The 18,306-nt window shown below is 36.9% G+C and overlaps 1 protein-coding gene across 4 annotated transcripts in view; it reads right to left on the minus strand.

Moving 5' to 3' along the window:
* Nucleotides 1–10,653: 10,653 nt before the first annotated feature.
* The window catches only part of LOC127623110 (protein FAM168A-like), a 62,917-nt gene continuing 55,264 nt past the window's right edge, over nt 10,654–18,306 (minus strand). For all 4 annotated transcript variants that reach the window (XM_052097368.1, XM_052097367.1, XM_052097364.1 and 1 more), the window contains 4 exons: nt 17,522–17,664; nt 17,175–17,349; nt 16,697–16,827; nt 10,654–15,402 (listed from right to left, as the gene is read on the minus strand). In XM_052097368.1, the coding sequence (XP_051953328.1) occupies nt 16,715–16,827; nt 17,175–17,349; nt 17,522–17,664 (431 nt within the window). In that variant the 3' untranslated portion in view covers nt 10,654–15,402; nt 16,697–16,714. The remainder of the gene's footprint in view (nt 15,403–16,696; nt 16,828–17,174; nt 17,350–17,521; nt 17,665–18,306) is intronic.

Below are 18,306 nucleotides of genomic sequence, written 5' to 3' on the forward strand. Positions count from 1 at the left end.
ATAATGACATCTTCAATTTAGTTTGTTTTGGCCGTAGAAATATAAACATGGTGAATCAAAACAGCTGAATATATAAAGTAATAATAAAACTTTGACATAAATTGAGTGGTCCACTAGAAATTCTCTAAATTTGGCAACATTGTAACAATGCACCATGATCTTGTGTTTAGGAAAAATGTTTTCCTGGAATTTCCTGTGAATGTAAGCACATATTTCAGAAGAAGTCTTTCAGTTACTGTCATATCTATTTTTAGGAAATGGTTCAGTGTTCCTTTGTATAATTGGAACCAGTTCTGGATGCATCTAGCAACATTAGATGGATTCAAGTGAACTTTCAACAACAGGATTAACCAAACCGTTAATGTTTTTTCGAATGTTCATCTACTGAACACGGTTGCAGTAGTCGGTGAAAAGTCCATATACTGCTTCTTCGCCAACTGTCTCATGACAGTTCGTAATCATTTGGACAACATGGTGAAATTGTACAATATCAAATGGCACAAGACTTTTATTCACATACACACTATATCCAATCAACAAACACAATTTCAAATTGACACAATGCATGAATAATTGTTTTCTAACCTCCTATCAAACACTTTTAATAAAGAAAAGATCTGTGACCATGTTTTTCTTTTTTTCTTTCTTATGTGGTAGGCTACACAACAGTGACTGTCCTCTTAAAATCATGTTTAGGTTTAGGTTTGTGTACAGAATTACACTTTATGGTTGTGGTTAGGGGTTTGGGTTATGGCTTAAATGCTCAAAAAATCGTCAGAATGCTCTTTTCAAACCCTGCTGTTTGTCTTTTGGCCATGTGTGAAGAGAAGAAAGGCGTGGCCGTGGATGGGCCAAGAGGATGCACGGCAGGTGCTGAGGTGCCCAATCAGCAGGAGAGAGATAAGGAGGATCCGGGACACCAGTGAGAGAGAGACATGCAGCTGCTCTGTGTGTGCGCGTGTGTGTGTGTGTTTGTTTGTGTGTTTTTATGATGCTACACTTTCAGTGTGATATTCGGTTATTAAAAACAGGGATGGAAAGAGTACTGAAAAATCACACTCAAGTAGAAGTACTGTTACTTCCCAAAATATTTAGTGTGAGTAGATTAAAAGTAGCTGTCCTAAAACTACTCAAGTACGAGTAAAAGAGTAGCTCATTTAAAAGTACTCATGAGTAGAGAGCATTGAGTACAGAGTTGCAAAACCTATGCCCCATTATAATGAACACTGTATGCCAACTCTTAAAATCCATCACTTATCTATGATAAACACTACATGAATCTGATTCCAAAAAATAAAAGGGAGACATGATAACAGAAATTAAAAGATTAAAAAGTTATTTTCAATACACTGATTACCATTTTAAATCGTAATGTATGAAACAATTACATTAAAATCAGTTTATATGTACGGTCTAAATTTCCCTTAATGCTGACAAAGTGTTATTGTTGTGCATAAAACATGTTCAAATGCAAGGAATGCAAAGAAATGCTAAATAAGCAGGATCACTTGGCACGTCATGTCCTGCACAATAGAGGAGGTACCGCACTCATTGGAAAAGTTGTTTGGTACAGGGGCTACATCACACTTAAAAAGGAATAATTCACCCAAATATGAAAATGTTCTTATCATTTACTCACCCTCATGCCATCCTGGATGTGTATGACTTTCTTTCTTCTGCAGAACACACATTAAGATTTTTAGACGAATATCTCAGCTCTTTTGGTCCAGAAAGTGAATCGGTGCTAAAATATTGAAGCTCCACAAATCACATAAATCAGCATAAACATTGTCTAATCCATGTGCCTTCAGTGGTTTCATCCATGTCTTCAGATACAATATTATAGATGTGGTGAGAAACAGATTAAAGGGGTCATGACATGGTTTTTTTTATTGTATTATTATGTTCCCTTAGGTGCAATTATAGTATTAATATATATTTTTTTTTAAGAAAAACTTTTAAAATCTAGTGATTTATGACCTTTTCCCACCCTGTTTCTCATCCTCTGATTCAAACAGTCTGTTTTGGGGCGTTTTCCATTTAAGACTTCAGTGTTAATGCCCACTGTTATGATTGGCTAACGTCAGTGCCTATGTATCAATTATTGACGCCCCAGCCAGAACAATATGCAAGTAAACTAAGTAAAAACACTGTGATTATTCATAATGAATGAAATTGCGCTTTAAAAAGTAGTTTAAAGTTTAAAATAGATTAGCCTACTTACAGTTTGCGTCGTCGTTGTTCCCAGAATAGTCGGCACGGACTTATCTTTGAGCAACAGTTTTCTGGCAAAGAAAGCATCATATTGAGATTTGTTCTCAAAACAGTCATCCTTAAAATGTACAGAACAAACGCTTAAGTTAACACTGCCGTGACTGGAACGTCCGCAAAAAATAAACTGCATCCATTTTTCCCTGACGTCTGGATCTTTCGGCAGCTTATTCAGAGGTTTTGTTTGACCACAGCCAGGAACAGCACATCTGTGTGGCATCGTAATTTTCCTGTGCACAAGTAGTCTCTGTCAGAGCTCGCTGTCCATCGACTGAACACTTGTGAGGCGACGGCGATACTGAAATGAGCGTAGTTGTCTTGCGCTTAAAGCGTAGTTATCTTGTGCTGGAGGCGGTCATATGCAAACGCTGGTACGTCACTTCTAACCGACACGTCACTTCTAACCATGAATCCAGAACGAGCTGTATTTTGAGCTTGATTAAATAAATGATTCGTTTAGAATGGGGAGGACGTCTTAAAATATTAAACTTGCAGGACGTTTTAATGATACAAAGACCTCTTATATACCAAAAGATCAAGGCAAATTTGGTTTCTCATGTCATGACCCCTTTAATATTTAATTCCTTTTTTTACTATTAATTCTCCTCCCTGCTCAGTCAATCTCCACTTTAACTTTCACTTTCTTCTTGTGTTTTTGGTGATTCACATTCTTCATGCATATCGCCATCTACTGGGCAAAAAATTACTTAAATATTGATCTGTTTCTGTTTCTCACCCATACCAGTCTTATCAATTCTGAAGTCATGGATTAAAAAAATTGAGTTGTATGTATTACTTTTATGCTGCTTTTTGGAGCGTCAACATTTTGGCACCCCTTCACTTACACTGAATGAACCTACAGATCTGACAAATTTTTCTAAAAATTTTCATTTGTGCTCTGCAGAAAGAAAGTCATAGACAGATGGCATGAGGGTAAGAAAACAATAAGAGAATTTTCATTTTTGTGTGAATTATTTCTTTAAGTAGCACATGGGGGGCCACATTGTCCTCCTTTTGAGATACAATGTTCAACATTGATTTAGTTCTTATACAGTGCACTCTTCCTAGAGCTGGCTGCCCGGCAAAACTGAGTGATCGGAGGAGAAGGGCCTTAGTCAGGGAGGTGAAGAACCCAATGGTCACTCTGACAGAGCTCCAGCATTTCTCTGTGGAGAGAGGAGAACCTTCCAGAAGAACAGCCATCTCTGCAGCACTCCTCTCCAAGCTTATGCTGTTAATTATACAAGGGAGCTTCCAACTGGCTACATATATATATATATATATATATATATATATATATAAAATTAGTTATAATATATATATATATAATTAGTTATAATATATATTTCATAATTTTGGTCACATTTAGGCATTTTAAAATAGACAGATTCATGAATCCCATCAGTAAATGATATTATATTACATATATATATATATATATATATATATATATATATATATATATATATATATATATATATATATATGTTATATTTTTTACATGTTTATTGTTTGATGCATAATTAATACTATTTATAATTAAATACATTGATATTTAGAAAATTGGAAAATCTCTTTAAGAAAACCGCCTGTTCTTTAATGAGTGCATATTAACCACAGAGGACTTGAATGGCTTCTTTACCTCATCCGTATGATTAGTTATTAGAATTAAATATTTATGTTTTGTTTTTGATCAACAATTGACTGCAAAGAAAGAAATGGAAAAACATACATTATTCAGTGACTAATGGGTTGCACGGATCTGGTCTTTGGACACACATTACACATCAAATTAAAGTTTAACCCTCAATAGGCAGTGAAATGATGCTGAACTGAAATATACTTGCATTGTAGAGAACTCCCCTTTTAGTAAAAGGTTGATCTTGGGATTTAAGAATTAATAGCAAAATCGTTCAACTAAAGATTGTGATGCATCAGAAAATCGATAATTTTTTCCCCAAGCCCTAGTAGACTATACATTTTTACATTTAGAATGGATTATTATTTTGCTTTTACTTTGATTTATTATTGAAACAGAAGACTGTGGCATCATATCCTTCATTGCACGGTCCAAAGATGAGGCGTTATTGATATCGGCCTTATTTCTCAACAGATACCACTAGCATCTAAATGCATCTGAAGTAGGTTACATGGTCTACCTGTTAATTGCTTTCCCCATCAGTCCCATTGCTATCTGATGTCCTGCACAGGGCTTAGAGTCATCATTACCTGTCAATTACACAAAACCCATTATTAATGTTTGTTTCTGCACACATGAACTAATGCAAATTAATGGAGTAAATTGAATTGAGGGTCCATGCAGCTGTGAGCACTGGGGTGATTAGGGCAGGAAATGGACACAAGACTGATTTCCCACAGAAATGGTCATTACCTTCTTTCTAAATTTACTCAGAAATGACTTCTAATTTGCTTTTTGGACAGATTTAATATGAAATGGAATTTCACTGGAAAACAACAACTACTAAATGTCTCCTGTGGTGGCCCTGCATACAGAAATTGAGACTTTTTTTCTATCAGGAACTTGTGCTTCCCTTTAAAAGCGAGGTTTGATTTAGACTACCAATGAAACATTTCTTGGATTCTTGGGGGAATTTAAGAAAACACTGGTCCACATCTGCTGGTGTGCGTACATGCGCTTTCGAAGGTTTGCTGCAAAAGACATTATGGACCCTTTTCGGGATTGGAACACAGTTACATGGGTAAAGCAGGGCAAACTATAGCAGGGTAAATTTCTATAGCAGTGAATGGATGACCACAGCAAATATTACTTTTGTGTTCACACTTGCTCCAACAGCAAAAGAAAGAGGACGGATTACAACTGTCAGATGAGAGAAAGGAGCCAAATTTACTGTCACTCCCTCAGCAGCTGTATTTGAAGCCCCATTTATATTATTATGATTATTATTATTAATAATGCGAAAGTAATATAACATAAAGAGTCATGCTATCAATTTGCACACACACACACACACACACACACACACACACACACACACACACACACACACACACACACACACACACACACACACACACACAAAGATACAATTTTTTTGCAAGATTTACGCTGCCTACATTAGTAAAAGGGTCCATATAAGTCTTTATAACCCAGCTCTCTGGAATACTTGATTCTGATTTGTCAATCGCAGCATTCTACAGTAAAATATTTTGGTAAAATGAACACTAAACTGTATAATTTAATTTAATATAATTTCCTAGGAGTATTACTTTCATGTAGTCTCTTGTATCCCTCCATGGTCTCTTTCTTCACATAATAGAATACTTTCAACTATATTACATTTACATTTATGCATTTGGCAGATGCTTTTATCCAAAGCGACTTACAATGCACTTATTACAGGGAAAATTCCCCCGGAGCAACCTGGATTTAAGTGCCTTGCTCTAGGACACAATGGTGGTGGCAGTGGTGATCGAACCAGCAACCTTCTGATCTCCAGTTATGTGCTTTATCCCACTAAACCACCACCACACCAGTAATCAGCCACGTAATAAGCGGGATAATGTACAGCCAGAACTTAATAACCAATGATGACCTGACTGCATTCACTACAATCTCTATGGGTTCCGGGAGGGCTTGCTATTACGCGCTTTCGTCATACGTAACGTAACCATGAGCGTAACTAAGAAAAGAGCGGGTAGCAGCCTCAATCAATTAACATACTACTGTCAAGATGGCTAGCGTTCAGTGCAACTCGATTGTCTCTTTGAAAGAAGTTCATTTTAGTCTGCGAACGAATCAATATGAATTGTCAACGAAACAATTAGGACCTCCCAGACCAAATTTAATCATTCAAAAGGTTTCTACTAAACGGGGAAAGTCCTACATCCGAGGATTTCCCAATAATTGGGAAAAACCTGGCTAGCAGGCTGCGACGTAGTCAACGCAGTCTTCTGCTATCCCTGCCTACTCTTTCACCCTGAAGGCGGCACGGCAGACAGCACTGCTTGAGTGTTTGAGTTAGCTTTGCGAGGCAAAGATGAAACTGAGGGCTCCACCAACACTGGTATTTTTCTTGGACTGGTCAACTTCGTGGCACAGTTAGATGAGGTGTTTGGTGAGCATCTTAAAAATGCTAAAGTTTTCGAAGACACATCAAAGACCATTCAAAACGAGCTACTGGAGTGTATGTTGGCGGTCATGAGGGAACATATTGTGGAGGATGTGAAGTCGGCGAACTTCCATCCAAGCTGACGAGACCACGGACGTTTCTACACAGACACAGCTGGTGCAGTGTGATGAGGGGAGAGAAGGCTGGTGTGCAGCAAAAGGTGCGTGAGCATTTTAAGAATGCCCATTATGTGCATTGCTATGAGCATCAGCTGAATTTGATCATGCAGCAAGCTACTTCTCGCATCAAAAAAGTTAATATTTTCTTTTCCGATCTGAGTGTGATTGCAACTTTTTTTTCCCGGTCACCCAAATGACCAGCATTCTTGACCAGACTGTTGCACTAAGACTGCCCAGAACTTCATCCACACGGTGAAACATCAACAGCAGAGTTGTGAACACTGTCTATGAGAATCGAGACGACCTCATGCAATGTTTTGAAGCCATCGGAACGGGTTCATTTGACCAGCCCACCGTGAGAGAGGCATATGGCTACGTGAGGATGCTACATGATGAAGATTACATTTTTTTCCTGTGGCTTTTTCACAAAATCATGCCCCACGTCGATACTCTGTATCAGAAACTCCAGAAGAAGGACATCGATGCTGTCTTCATCAAACGTGCCCTTGACAGCTTCACAAACAGTGTGCAGGCCATAAGGTAAGATTAATCAATATCATTCTATCGTTCTCAAAGCAGAGCTTTGTCATTTGAAAATGTATGCATGAAAGGAGACTGCATTTGTGTTAGATATTACATTATTCTCATTATATATGGCCATTGGTGTAATCTAGCTTACTTTATATACTGTATACTGTGCTGAACATCCAGTCTAGGTGAGTCACAAAGACTAACTTATACACTAAAGACTTTATTCATCCCTGCCCATTTTAAGTGGAACTGAAATATTTGTACTAGACGTGGATAAATTGCATATACCTGTGCATCACATAGACTACAGTACTGTACATAGCCTAACAAACACATTGGTCTGTTTGCCTTCAGGGACTCCGCTCAACAGCAGCTGCAAGTAGCAACAGGAGCCAAAAGACCCAGAACGGCTTTGAGAGAAGAGGAGAAGCAGAGGCTCTATGAAGAGGTCTGCGACACCATCACTGTGAACGCATACCCTATGCTGAACAAGGCAAAACTCAAGACAGAACTCACTCTGATCTATGAGAATCCTGAATTCAAGGGCTGCTGTGGTGCACTGGCACTGTACCTGGTTCTCGAGACTGTGACTCTGTTGAACATCCTCATAACTACTCCCATGACAACAGCTGAAGCAGAGAGATGATTCTCAACTTTGACACAAGTTTAAAGGAGGAATAATTCTAAAAAAAAATGTGTGGTGATCAACATTATGCCACAAAATGCTGTTGACTGAGACAGGAATACTCCTTTAAACCATCCGAAGTTGACCTCACACCATATACAATGGACAAGACAACAGTAAATCGCTCCCATTGTAATCAATGTTTCTCACTTCACTAAATGACAAGACGGATATAATTGCAGACCAAGTTCCAAAAAGGGGCAGGAGCTCCAAACCACCACTAAAATATACAGAACCTCTAACCTAAACCTTTCCTATGGAAGCCCTGAACCGCAAGGTGGGGAAAAAAAAAACAGTAAAAAATAAATAAAAATAGTGTCAGTTCATTCCTGAGCCTAAGTTTAAAAAATGTTTCTCTCATCCTAAATTTTTTTTTATGTTTTCCAAAAAAAAAGAATTCTCTCTTCAGAATTAGTGTTTTCTCTCTTCATGTGCAGACTTTCATGGTGGAATTTAAATATAATAATATATTATAATATAACAAGTTGTCTGTTTTTGAAACACACTGTCTACTGCAGAAGTGAAGAGTTCCAGATGAAGAATGTCAAATAAATATCCAAATATGAATCCTTACATCCTTACATTAATCCTTACATTTTGATAAACTGGGCGGAAAATGTATTAATGTGATACAATTCGTACAACGAATACAACGTATTTTCTTAAAAGTCTCATTCAATCCCTGAAAGTATCTCCCATTATATCTCCATTGCAGTCGTCCAGTTGAATGTGCGTTTAGTCTACTGACTCATGCATTAACATTACCAGATGAACCCCTAACACGGAGAATGAATCAAGTTGCTAAAGTACTAATAATCAAAACCACAAAATGTAAAATTAGACCATAATTCTATCAAATATATATTATAATAAAAATCTTCCCCATGACGTAACCCGGGGAATGATAGGCCTACTATAGCTACTACTACCTCAAAAGCATAGGCAACTTGATATATTAAAATATATGATTATATTTCAATTCCACCATGAAAGTCTGCACATGACATCCCCGTTCAGTCGCGAGGATTTAATTTATAAATGATCATTTCATTTAGAAAATAGATTACTTACAACAATATTAACATTACCAGATGTACTCCTAACACTTTAAAAGGACAGACATAATAATAATTTCCCCATACTTCCCATTTTCCTAGATACATTCCTTCGCTTCCACCATGTAACACTGAGCAAACACAGACGAGTGTTTAGAAAGACCAACACTTTCCATTAAAAAAATTACGTCAGTTGTTACACGACAACGAATGCCATATCAAACATATGTAACCTAATTTTGTCTTGATTAAGGTTTGCAAACCTTTAAATAAATAATACACGAATTATTCAACTATATAGCAACAGAGAAAGCATTAAAAGTTTACATGTTTACTGATAGTGGCACCTGGTGGCCAAGGTTGGTACCACATGCATTTTTTTGAAGAGAGAAAAAAAATCTTTTGAAGAGAGAAAAAAAACATTTGAAGAAACAAAATGTAAGACTTATGCCTCCTACACACTACACGATTTTTAAAAACGTCGGATCGTGGTACCGTTCATATAACACAGCTGTCCGTCTTGTCATAGCGTTAGTCGTAGCTAACGGATATCGGCAACAGGAGTGAACACATTACAAAACATTTCACTATTGATGAATCCCCGACGACTCTGCCTGGCGAGAAGTGATGAGATACGAAAACAAATGCATGATCATATGTTATGCATTTCAGAATGTGATGTGTATGTTTTTAATCGCCTAAAGGCATCATACATTTTATTGGTTACAATATGAAAAAGTACCTGAATATGAAAAGTCAATGACACTTTCTTGATACCGCAGCCATGCTAGTTGATGTTGCAGGTACATCTGGACTCCTCCCACTGAAACTGCCCGTGCCCCGTTTCTTGCTCTCTCATTGGCTGTAGTTGTATTAAGTCAAAACATATTTCACATTACACGATTTGGAATCGCAGACAGGTCCAGATATTTAACATTCTAGATATCTCGCTGACATCGGCGCTTCTCTCAAATCGCGTCTGTGATAATTCATACATTGCGATTTTCGCTCACGGGAGCGAGCTCCGATTTGCCTACGATTTCGGGCTTTTGTCGGCGGTCTCCACAAAACTGTCAGCGAGTGAAAATCAGGCTTAAAATCGTGAAGTGTAAACTCGTCATTAAGCTCAGGAAGGAACTGAGACACAATTTTTTTCCCTACCTTGCGGTTCAGGGCTTCCATACTTTCCCTAACATAACAGCGTGTGGAAATGTCAATTTTTTGGAGCTAGCCCAACCCCCCCTTCTGAGTACCCAAAGCCCTTTTGGAGATCTCGAGGCTGCAACAATTGCTACTTGAATACGATGTCACGTCAAGCTGGTTTAGCTCACAGCTGGTTTAAGAGGGTTTTTAAAGAAGGGTAGCTAAACGGCTAACACCAGCTTTTATTATTTGCTTATGTGTGCAAGATGTTCTAATCACCGGTAGCTAGTTATGCTAGGTTACTGACTACAGTAAACGTGCAAGTTGTTAGCCTATGACAGTAATGCTAGCTAGCTAAGTACCAAGTTCGAAATGAAACACTTTTGTTTGGTAACTTTGTAAAAAAAAAAAAAAAAAAAACTACTAAAAGCCCTTTAAACATGTATTTAAGGGTACAACTTTAATTAACATTTTTATTTAATTGACTTTGGCAAAAACATCCATCCATTTATATTAATATACGTGTGTAATAGAGAAAAACACAAGTTGGGCAGGTATTTTTTTTTTTGGAAAGATTTTAATAGTTATTGAATGTTCTACATCTTACAGTAAATATTATACAATTACAAACTTGGCTTAATTATGTCACAGAGATCACTAACTGATCTTCAAAATAAACAAACAAACAAACACCCCCCCAAAAAAAGAAAACAGATTTACACTTCATTTCACAAGCCTGGTGTGGGACTCCTTGCTCGAAAGGTTGAATGACACGGTCTGGACCATGCTGGCGAAAATTAGCTCTGACCTGCAAGAACCATGAAGGAATGGTCTCGATGGTACCAGAACCATGCTGTAGTGCGTGATACATACTATGGGGCAAGGGGTCATTAACACTCACTGAAGGGAGATAAATTCTGGAAGACTTTCCCCTTTTTTGCTTTACATTTAGAATTCAAACAACTAAGTCTTTTATTCTGTATGGGTCAAACACAAATAGCTGTTGTCCTAAACAGTAGTGTTACACTCCTATAAGCAACACCGTGAAATAGCAACCCCTTTTTTTGTTTGTGTCAAAGCCTATGGTACATTTGACAGGTTCTCAGCAAGAATGTGAAACCATTGCCACAATTACTTTAGAAATACCTTTACAGACTGGTGACGTGACACTGACTTCACTAGAGCTAATTACCCGTTGCATGCATCACGGGCACTAGTAAACAATCGTTTGATTGATGCCCTGAAAGAAAAGAACTGAACAGTGCATGGGTTTGTAATATCAACATCAAAAGATATTTCAAAAGAATCAAACAGAAAACCCAAATGTTCTTCCATACCACATCAGAGCAAATTTCAACTCTGCTCACTATTGATTCCTAACAGACCACCTGATATCGCAAATAAAACCGGTCAATCTATTTAAGATGGAAATATACACCAAAAGCCCCCACTGGAATGATGTGTGGTGTGCATAAACATATCAGAGTAGACCTGTTGGCCGTTTACCCAAAAAAGAAAATTCAGTCATCATTTACCCACCCTCGTGTTGTTCCAAATACGTATGTTTTTCTTTCTTCCGTGGAACACAAAAGCAGAAGTTTAGCAGAATCTTTTCCAGATAATGAGATTGAATGTGGACCAATGCTGTCGAACGCCAAAAGAGACATAAAAGCGGCATACAAGTGTCAATATAACTGTGTGCACTATATTCCAAGTTTTCTGAAGCCATATTAAAGCTTTGTATAAAAAAAAAAAAAAAAAATGCAATTTAAGTTATTCATACTTCTGATTTGTCAGATTTTAAATTATATGGACTACTTTTAAGGTGCTTTTGTGTCCTTTTCAGAGTTTGAGAGCGTCCATTCCCATTCACTCACATTATTTGGAAAAAGCACTGTGAACATTCTGCCAAATATCTCCTTTTGTGTTTTGGAACAAAATTATGCAAGTAAATTATGGCAGAATTTCCTTTTTGGGTGAACAAAACTATGATGACCCCATGTTAAAATGTTTTTCATATAAGTATCTGCAACAATTTTGCCTTATTAACTATTCTTTTCTTATTTGCAGACTGCCAAAGTCTGTCCCCCTTTACTTTTCAATGAAAAGACGATGTGAAAGACGAGGAAAATAAAAGAACAGGAAGAGGAAACCCTTTGAAGATTTGTGCTCTGAAAAGCCTCGCAACCACATGGACTGTATCACTCCACTCCAGATCCACTATAAAGATCTTCTATTTAAGAAAAATGAACATCAATCATTAATTCAAACTTTAAATAACACTTACGGAAAAAGCGCCTAAATTACATGTCAGTGTGGATGGTAACTTGCTTTCATTTGAATCAACCTTTTATTAAATCTTCTGCGATAACTCCAACCCTAGTGTAGAGGTCCGATATAGGTCTGTTTGGGTCTCGGACCAGTGGGTGATTAATTATGTCGACTACAGTGATCAATTGCAACAATAGAGTCTTGTAATGCAAAATGATTGGCTGCAAACGAAAAAAAAAAAAGGTTTACTGTTTGCTATAATACTGTTTAAAAGCGTAAAAGGAAAGAATGACAATTTCATCAAATTGTGAGTAGAATAATAGGATCTTATTCAATAATCAACAATCAAAATTCAATTATCTTTTTTTTTCTTTTTTTTAAAGGAACTACATGAAAAAATGGGGTTGGCTTGACTAATATGAATTACGTCTTGATGATATTATGCATATTAAAGTTGATAATTGAAGATGTAACTAGTAACTGTTATACTGATGTGCTATTGGGCCTTTGAATAAACTATTTCATTAACCAAATATTGCAACTAACGACTGATTCATACTGGCTTTGGCCAAACAGATTTGCTCAAATTAAGGGGAACATAATTCTGGTTCCTAATACGGTAAAGTTACAGCAATACTGGCAAGAACATGCCGGATCGTATTTCACCCCAAACATCAAAAGAAAGAAAGAAGAAAACATATTTTGCTTAATGGAAATGAAGCCAGTTTTGGAACTATTAAGATTTGTTGCCTCATGAAACTATATTCGTAACACTTCAGCACATTTCTAAGCATAATTCTCACTAAGAATGATATATTGTTTAAAATGCAAAGTACTTATTGTACATCATTTAATTTATACAGATTTTTTATTAATGTATTGCTGTATTTGTTTATGTAATACAGCAAAATAAGGTATTACAGTACAGAAGATTTAATGAGAATCATTGAAAATAACAGGCGGCTGTGGCTCAGGTGGTAGAGCGGATCGGCCACTAATCGCAGGGTTGGCGTTGACATGACTCCACATGCCGAAGTGACCTTGGGCAAGACACTGAACCCCAAGTTGCTCCCAATGGCAGGCTAGCGCCTTGCTTGGCAGCTCTGCCATCATTGTTGTTTGAATGGGTGAATGAGACGCAGTGTAAACCGCTAAGGTTAAAAAGGCGCTATATAAGTGCAGACCATTTACCAGTTACAAAAAAAGCAAATATAAAATGCCTGGACGTATTATGGTAATGAGACTTTTATGAAAATGTGCTAATTTGTCATAAAAATATTTTTAAAATGGCAAGAAATGGTTAATTTTTTGTAATTTGTGTCTTATGCCATTACTCATTCCCTTTACTTAAATTGAACATGGAAGGGATTGTGTTTCAACGTAATGCATTTTAAAGCAACCCATAAGCTGCAATTCAACATGATGCAACCATGCATATGGGCATCATTTCAATCTGGTTACACTACTGCATTCACCCACATGACACATGCATTACAAGACGTTATAACTTTCACATAAGATCAGAGAATCAGTTCTCCCCACTTTGAGCTAACTATATCGAAATAGTGGTTGATTAGCCAACAAACATAACAAAAAGAGCGATACTGTTTTGCATGGACAATAATATTACTTCCAGAGACATTACCAAGACTATTGGTTCATAGAGTAAATGCTTGATTTTCTTAATTACATCTTTAAATATGAGAGTGTACCGTATAATTGGTTATTAAGTTATGTCTATTTGTCATTGTGCAATGATTCATATGATAACATTTCATAGAATACATGATATGTCACTTCTGAGTATGCTAGTCATGGATACAGGCGAGGCCCTTGGGATAGGAAATCAAAATTCGTTCTTTTCTCTCTCTAAAAATGCTGTAAGTTACGATTAAATGCCATTCAAGCAGGCCGTTTTGATTATTGCGTTGAACAACTCCATTTCTACTCCTAAAATCTGTGCCACTACAGGCCTATAAGCCCAAGAATTCACAGAGGAACAGGGGTTAGATGAGACCCACTCTAATCCTGGAGCTGATTGCAGATTAAAAGAACAGATTTTTCGTTTTTTGGGTGAACTGTCCCTTTAATGCTACACAATTGTTTGTAAGTCTCTTCCTTTCTTTTGCTTTTAGTGCTCTCTATGTTGCGATAAAATCCCTTTGAATCCTGTATGCAATCCTAATCATTCTGTTAAAGTAGCTTCCATCCTGTCTGGCCTCAAAGTTGGCACATATTTTGATTAGGTTTAATGCCACTGGTATGACATCACACCAGAGGCTCTTGCTAAGTGCCACTGATCGTTTTTTTTCTTCTCAATTTTCTACGCCACAAACCGTGTTTGTTTGTTTTCACCATGAGCGCATGCTTGCGTGCCGCCACGTTCCCTACGAGAGCACCCATGCGTGCACTTTTTTATAAATCGAATATACACATTACAGTTTAGAAGCTTACGCTAACCTGACACATAAGCTTGTAAAGTAACCGGCTCACGCTAACTTTATCTATTTAGTAAATAATTAAGATTACTGTATGCACTTGATATTCTAATGAAGGTTAAACCACGTTTGCACGGCCCTACGAATGATATATTCCTTACAAATCTACATGAACAGCTACAAGCTGGAAGACAACCTTGTTATCGAGGATAGAAGATGAATGAAATTAGGGAAAACTGATGAAATTAAATGTCCTTAAAAAAAGATTTTGTGTGGGAACTGGGAAGGCCAAAATTAAAATACGATATGAAATAAAAAAAAAACCAGTGCTAATATCTAAAGGTTTCAAAATTTGGCAGCATAATTGGATGATTATGATCCGAGGGGTGCTGATATTGCATCGGTACATTCCTACACACCAGCGTTTATACTGAACACAAAAGACAAATTGTTTGAATAGGCGTGATTGGTCGAAATCATTCTGGAGTTCATACAGAAGTAACAATGGAACAATGAGAATTAAAATAAACTAATGCAGAACATCATCCCAAAAAATGAGAATAAAGAAAAATTAAATAAAAGATAAAAAAGCAGCTTTTACAAAAACACGTAAGAATGCATAAAGTGACCCTTGCACTTTTTCTCTTTTGTTCTTGCAAACAGACGTGGCACGTTTCTGTTGCGTACAGAGCGCCGATGTAAGACTTGAGTAGTTGCATACAATGTTTGACTCCAGATCTGCAATTGAGAAAAAGAAAACAACAATTCAGTGACTGCTCTCTACTAACATTCACAAAAAGGTGAGTCAAATGTTGCTCTTAATGTAGAAACTATGGAGCTTTAACGTTGGTCAACATGTCTCGCAAATGGTATATAAAGAAGTCTTGTAGAAAGCATTTTGGTCAATTATCACAGCCTGGGTACAGAAACAAACAAAGCAACTAATTAAATTACAAACAAATTGACTTGCAAACAAACTAACTTACTGTACAAAAGAAAAACAAACAAATTAACTTATAAAAACAGATTAACTTCCAAACATATTAAATTACAAAGAAACAAATTAACTTACAAACAAATACAAAATCTATCTATCTATCTATCTATCTATCTATCTATCTATCTATCTATCTATCTATCTATCTATCTGTCTGTCTGTCTGTCTGTCTCTCTATCTATCATCTGTCTATCTATCCATCTGTCTGTCTCTCTATCTATCATCTGTCTGTCAATCTATCTATGTGTCGGTCACTCTATCTATCTGGCTGTCTGTCTATTTATCTATCTATCTATCTATCTATCTATCTGTCTGTCTGTCTGTCTGTCTGTCTGTCTATCATCTGTCTGTCTATCTATCCATCTGTCTGTCTCTCTATCTATCATCTGTCTGTCAACCTATCTATGTGTCGGTCACTCTATCTATCTGTCTGTCTGTCTATTTATCTATGTGTCTGTCTCTCTATCTATCATCTGTCTGTCTGTCCCTATATCTATCATCTGTTTGTCTATCTAACTATCTATCTATCTATCTATCTATCTATCTATCTGTCTATCTATCTATCTATCTATCTATCTATCTATCTATCTATCTATCTATCTATCTATCTATCTATCTATCTATCTATCTATCTATCTATGTGTCTGTCTCTCTATCTATCATATGTCTGTCTATCTATCTATCTATCTATCTATCTATCTATCTATCTATCTATCTGTCTGTCTATCTATCTATCTATCTATCTATCTATCTATCTATCTATCTATCTATCTATCTATCTATCTATCTATCTATCTATCTATGTGTCTGTCTCTCTATCTATCATATGTCTGTCTATCTATCTATCTATCTATCTATCTATCTATCTATCTATCTATCTATCTATCTATCTATCTATCTATCTATCTATCTATAAATCATCTGTCTGTCTGTCTGTCAATCATCTATCTACCTATCTATGCATCCGTTCATCTGTCTGTCTGTCTAACTGGGTGGGTGGGCCAGTATGAACTTGTAATGTGGGTGGGGACTCACATGATCGGCAGGTGAGCTCTACCAGTGAGGTGGCACATAGCTGTACCCAGGTGTTCCTTGGGGTCTGTATGTTGGCACGGTGACAGGGTGTGCTCCAATTTGAGTGTGCTGAGGGGTAGTCAGCAAAGTCCCTGTTGGAATGCATCAAAAGGAAGCACTGTCTATTTACTGTTTATTTTTCATACTTAAAATATTTCAGTAGTTGTATTTTTATAACATTTCACTGTTTATTTTTCAACAACATATTTCCGCTTTACCATTATGGAGTATTATGTGTCGATTTAAGAAAACTCATTGAATCATTTTGAAATACACATGTTTGAAAAAGAAATGGTCAGTAGTCGTTTGCCAGAAACCCCATAATTTGAGAAAACCCTTAGTGACAATAACCGTATCATTGAATCCAAGGGATTTCTTGCAACCTGGCCCTGGTATTCTTGGCTTTAATTAATAATTTTATAATTTTTGCGCATTTTACCGGCAGACATGGCCATCGTTGTTCCAGCCACCATGCCCATGGCCATGCCATTGGAGCGTGGCGTGGGTACAGGAGCTGGGTAGATGGCAGAAGGGATGCTGTTGGGCTGAACCACGGTGGTGTGGTGGATTACATGAGGCTGAGCAGCATACATCGGCTGTGTGTAGTAAGCACCCTAAAGAGAAGACAACATGTTTTATTACGTATAATTTGCGATTCACATATATAAACAATTGTTATGAATTTTAAATGCCAATGGTCATACATTCGAGGACTAATTATTCACAAATGATTATGCTTAACATGGGTTACCATCTTATTCCAGTTGTTCTAATAAGGTTTTATACCTGAGCATAGAGGTTCTGCTGTGGGTAGGCACTTCTAATGGGGTACATGGCCGTCTGATACGGATTAGGGGATGGGGAGTAGGGAGGAGGGGCTCCATTGCTCTGAGTGGGGGGCACTTTATAAGGTGTTCCTGCAGTATATCCTGAAACAGAAAAAGAAAGAGAGGTGCCGTTGGGTACAAAGTATCAAAAAAATCACACAAACAAAGCGCTCTAGCTTGGTTTCCAAAATATTAAGTGCCGCCATCTTCTGGTGAGCTATGGTAATACACAAGAATTATTAGGAGTGTGTCCACCTTAAAAATGCCATGGTAACCATAGTTACAGACAAAACACAATAGTTACTAGAGTAAGACTGTGGTAAATTGGTATTAGCCACCAAGGAAATGATTTAAAACGGCATTCTGAAAGCTTTTATCACTAAAAGAGATCCTGAATTGGGGTTTTGCATTAGTAACATTAACTGTATTTACAATGTTTATTAGCATAAGTTTTGGTTACCATGGTAAATGTTTGTACAAAATGGAACAAAAGTGTGTCAAATATTATCAGTCATGATCTAAAGCAGATACTCTATGAAACACACACATACACACCCAAACAAACAAACGCACACAGTCTGTCTTTTTTTCCACACACACCATCTGTCAGGGTCTTTAATCGCCAATATTTTATTGCAGAATTGTTGACAATGAAGTGGTAAAAGGCACATAATAATGTAGCATGTGTTGGGTATACAGAAGCTGTTTATAAGAGAGAGATAAGAAAATATTCTTTGAGACCTT

Source organism: Xyrauchen texanus, chromosome 29, assembly GCF_025860055.1.
Source record: "Xyrauchen texanus isolate HMW12.3.18 chromosome 29, RBS_HiC_50CHRs, whole genome shotgun sequence".
In the NCBI taxonomy this organism is placed as follows: domain Eukaryota; kingdom Metazoa; phylum Chordata; class Actinopteri; order Cypriniformes; family Catostomidae; genus Xyrauchen; species Xyrauchen texanus.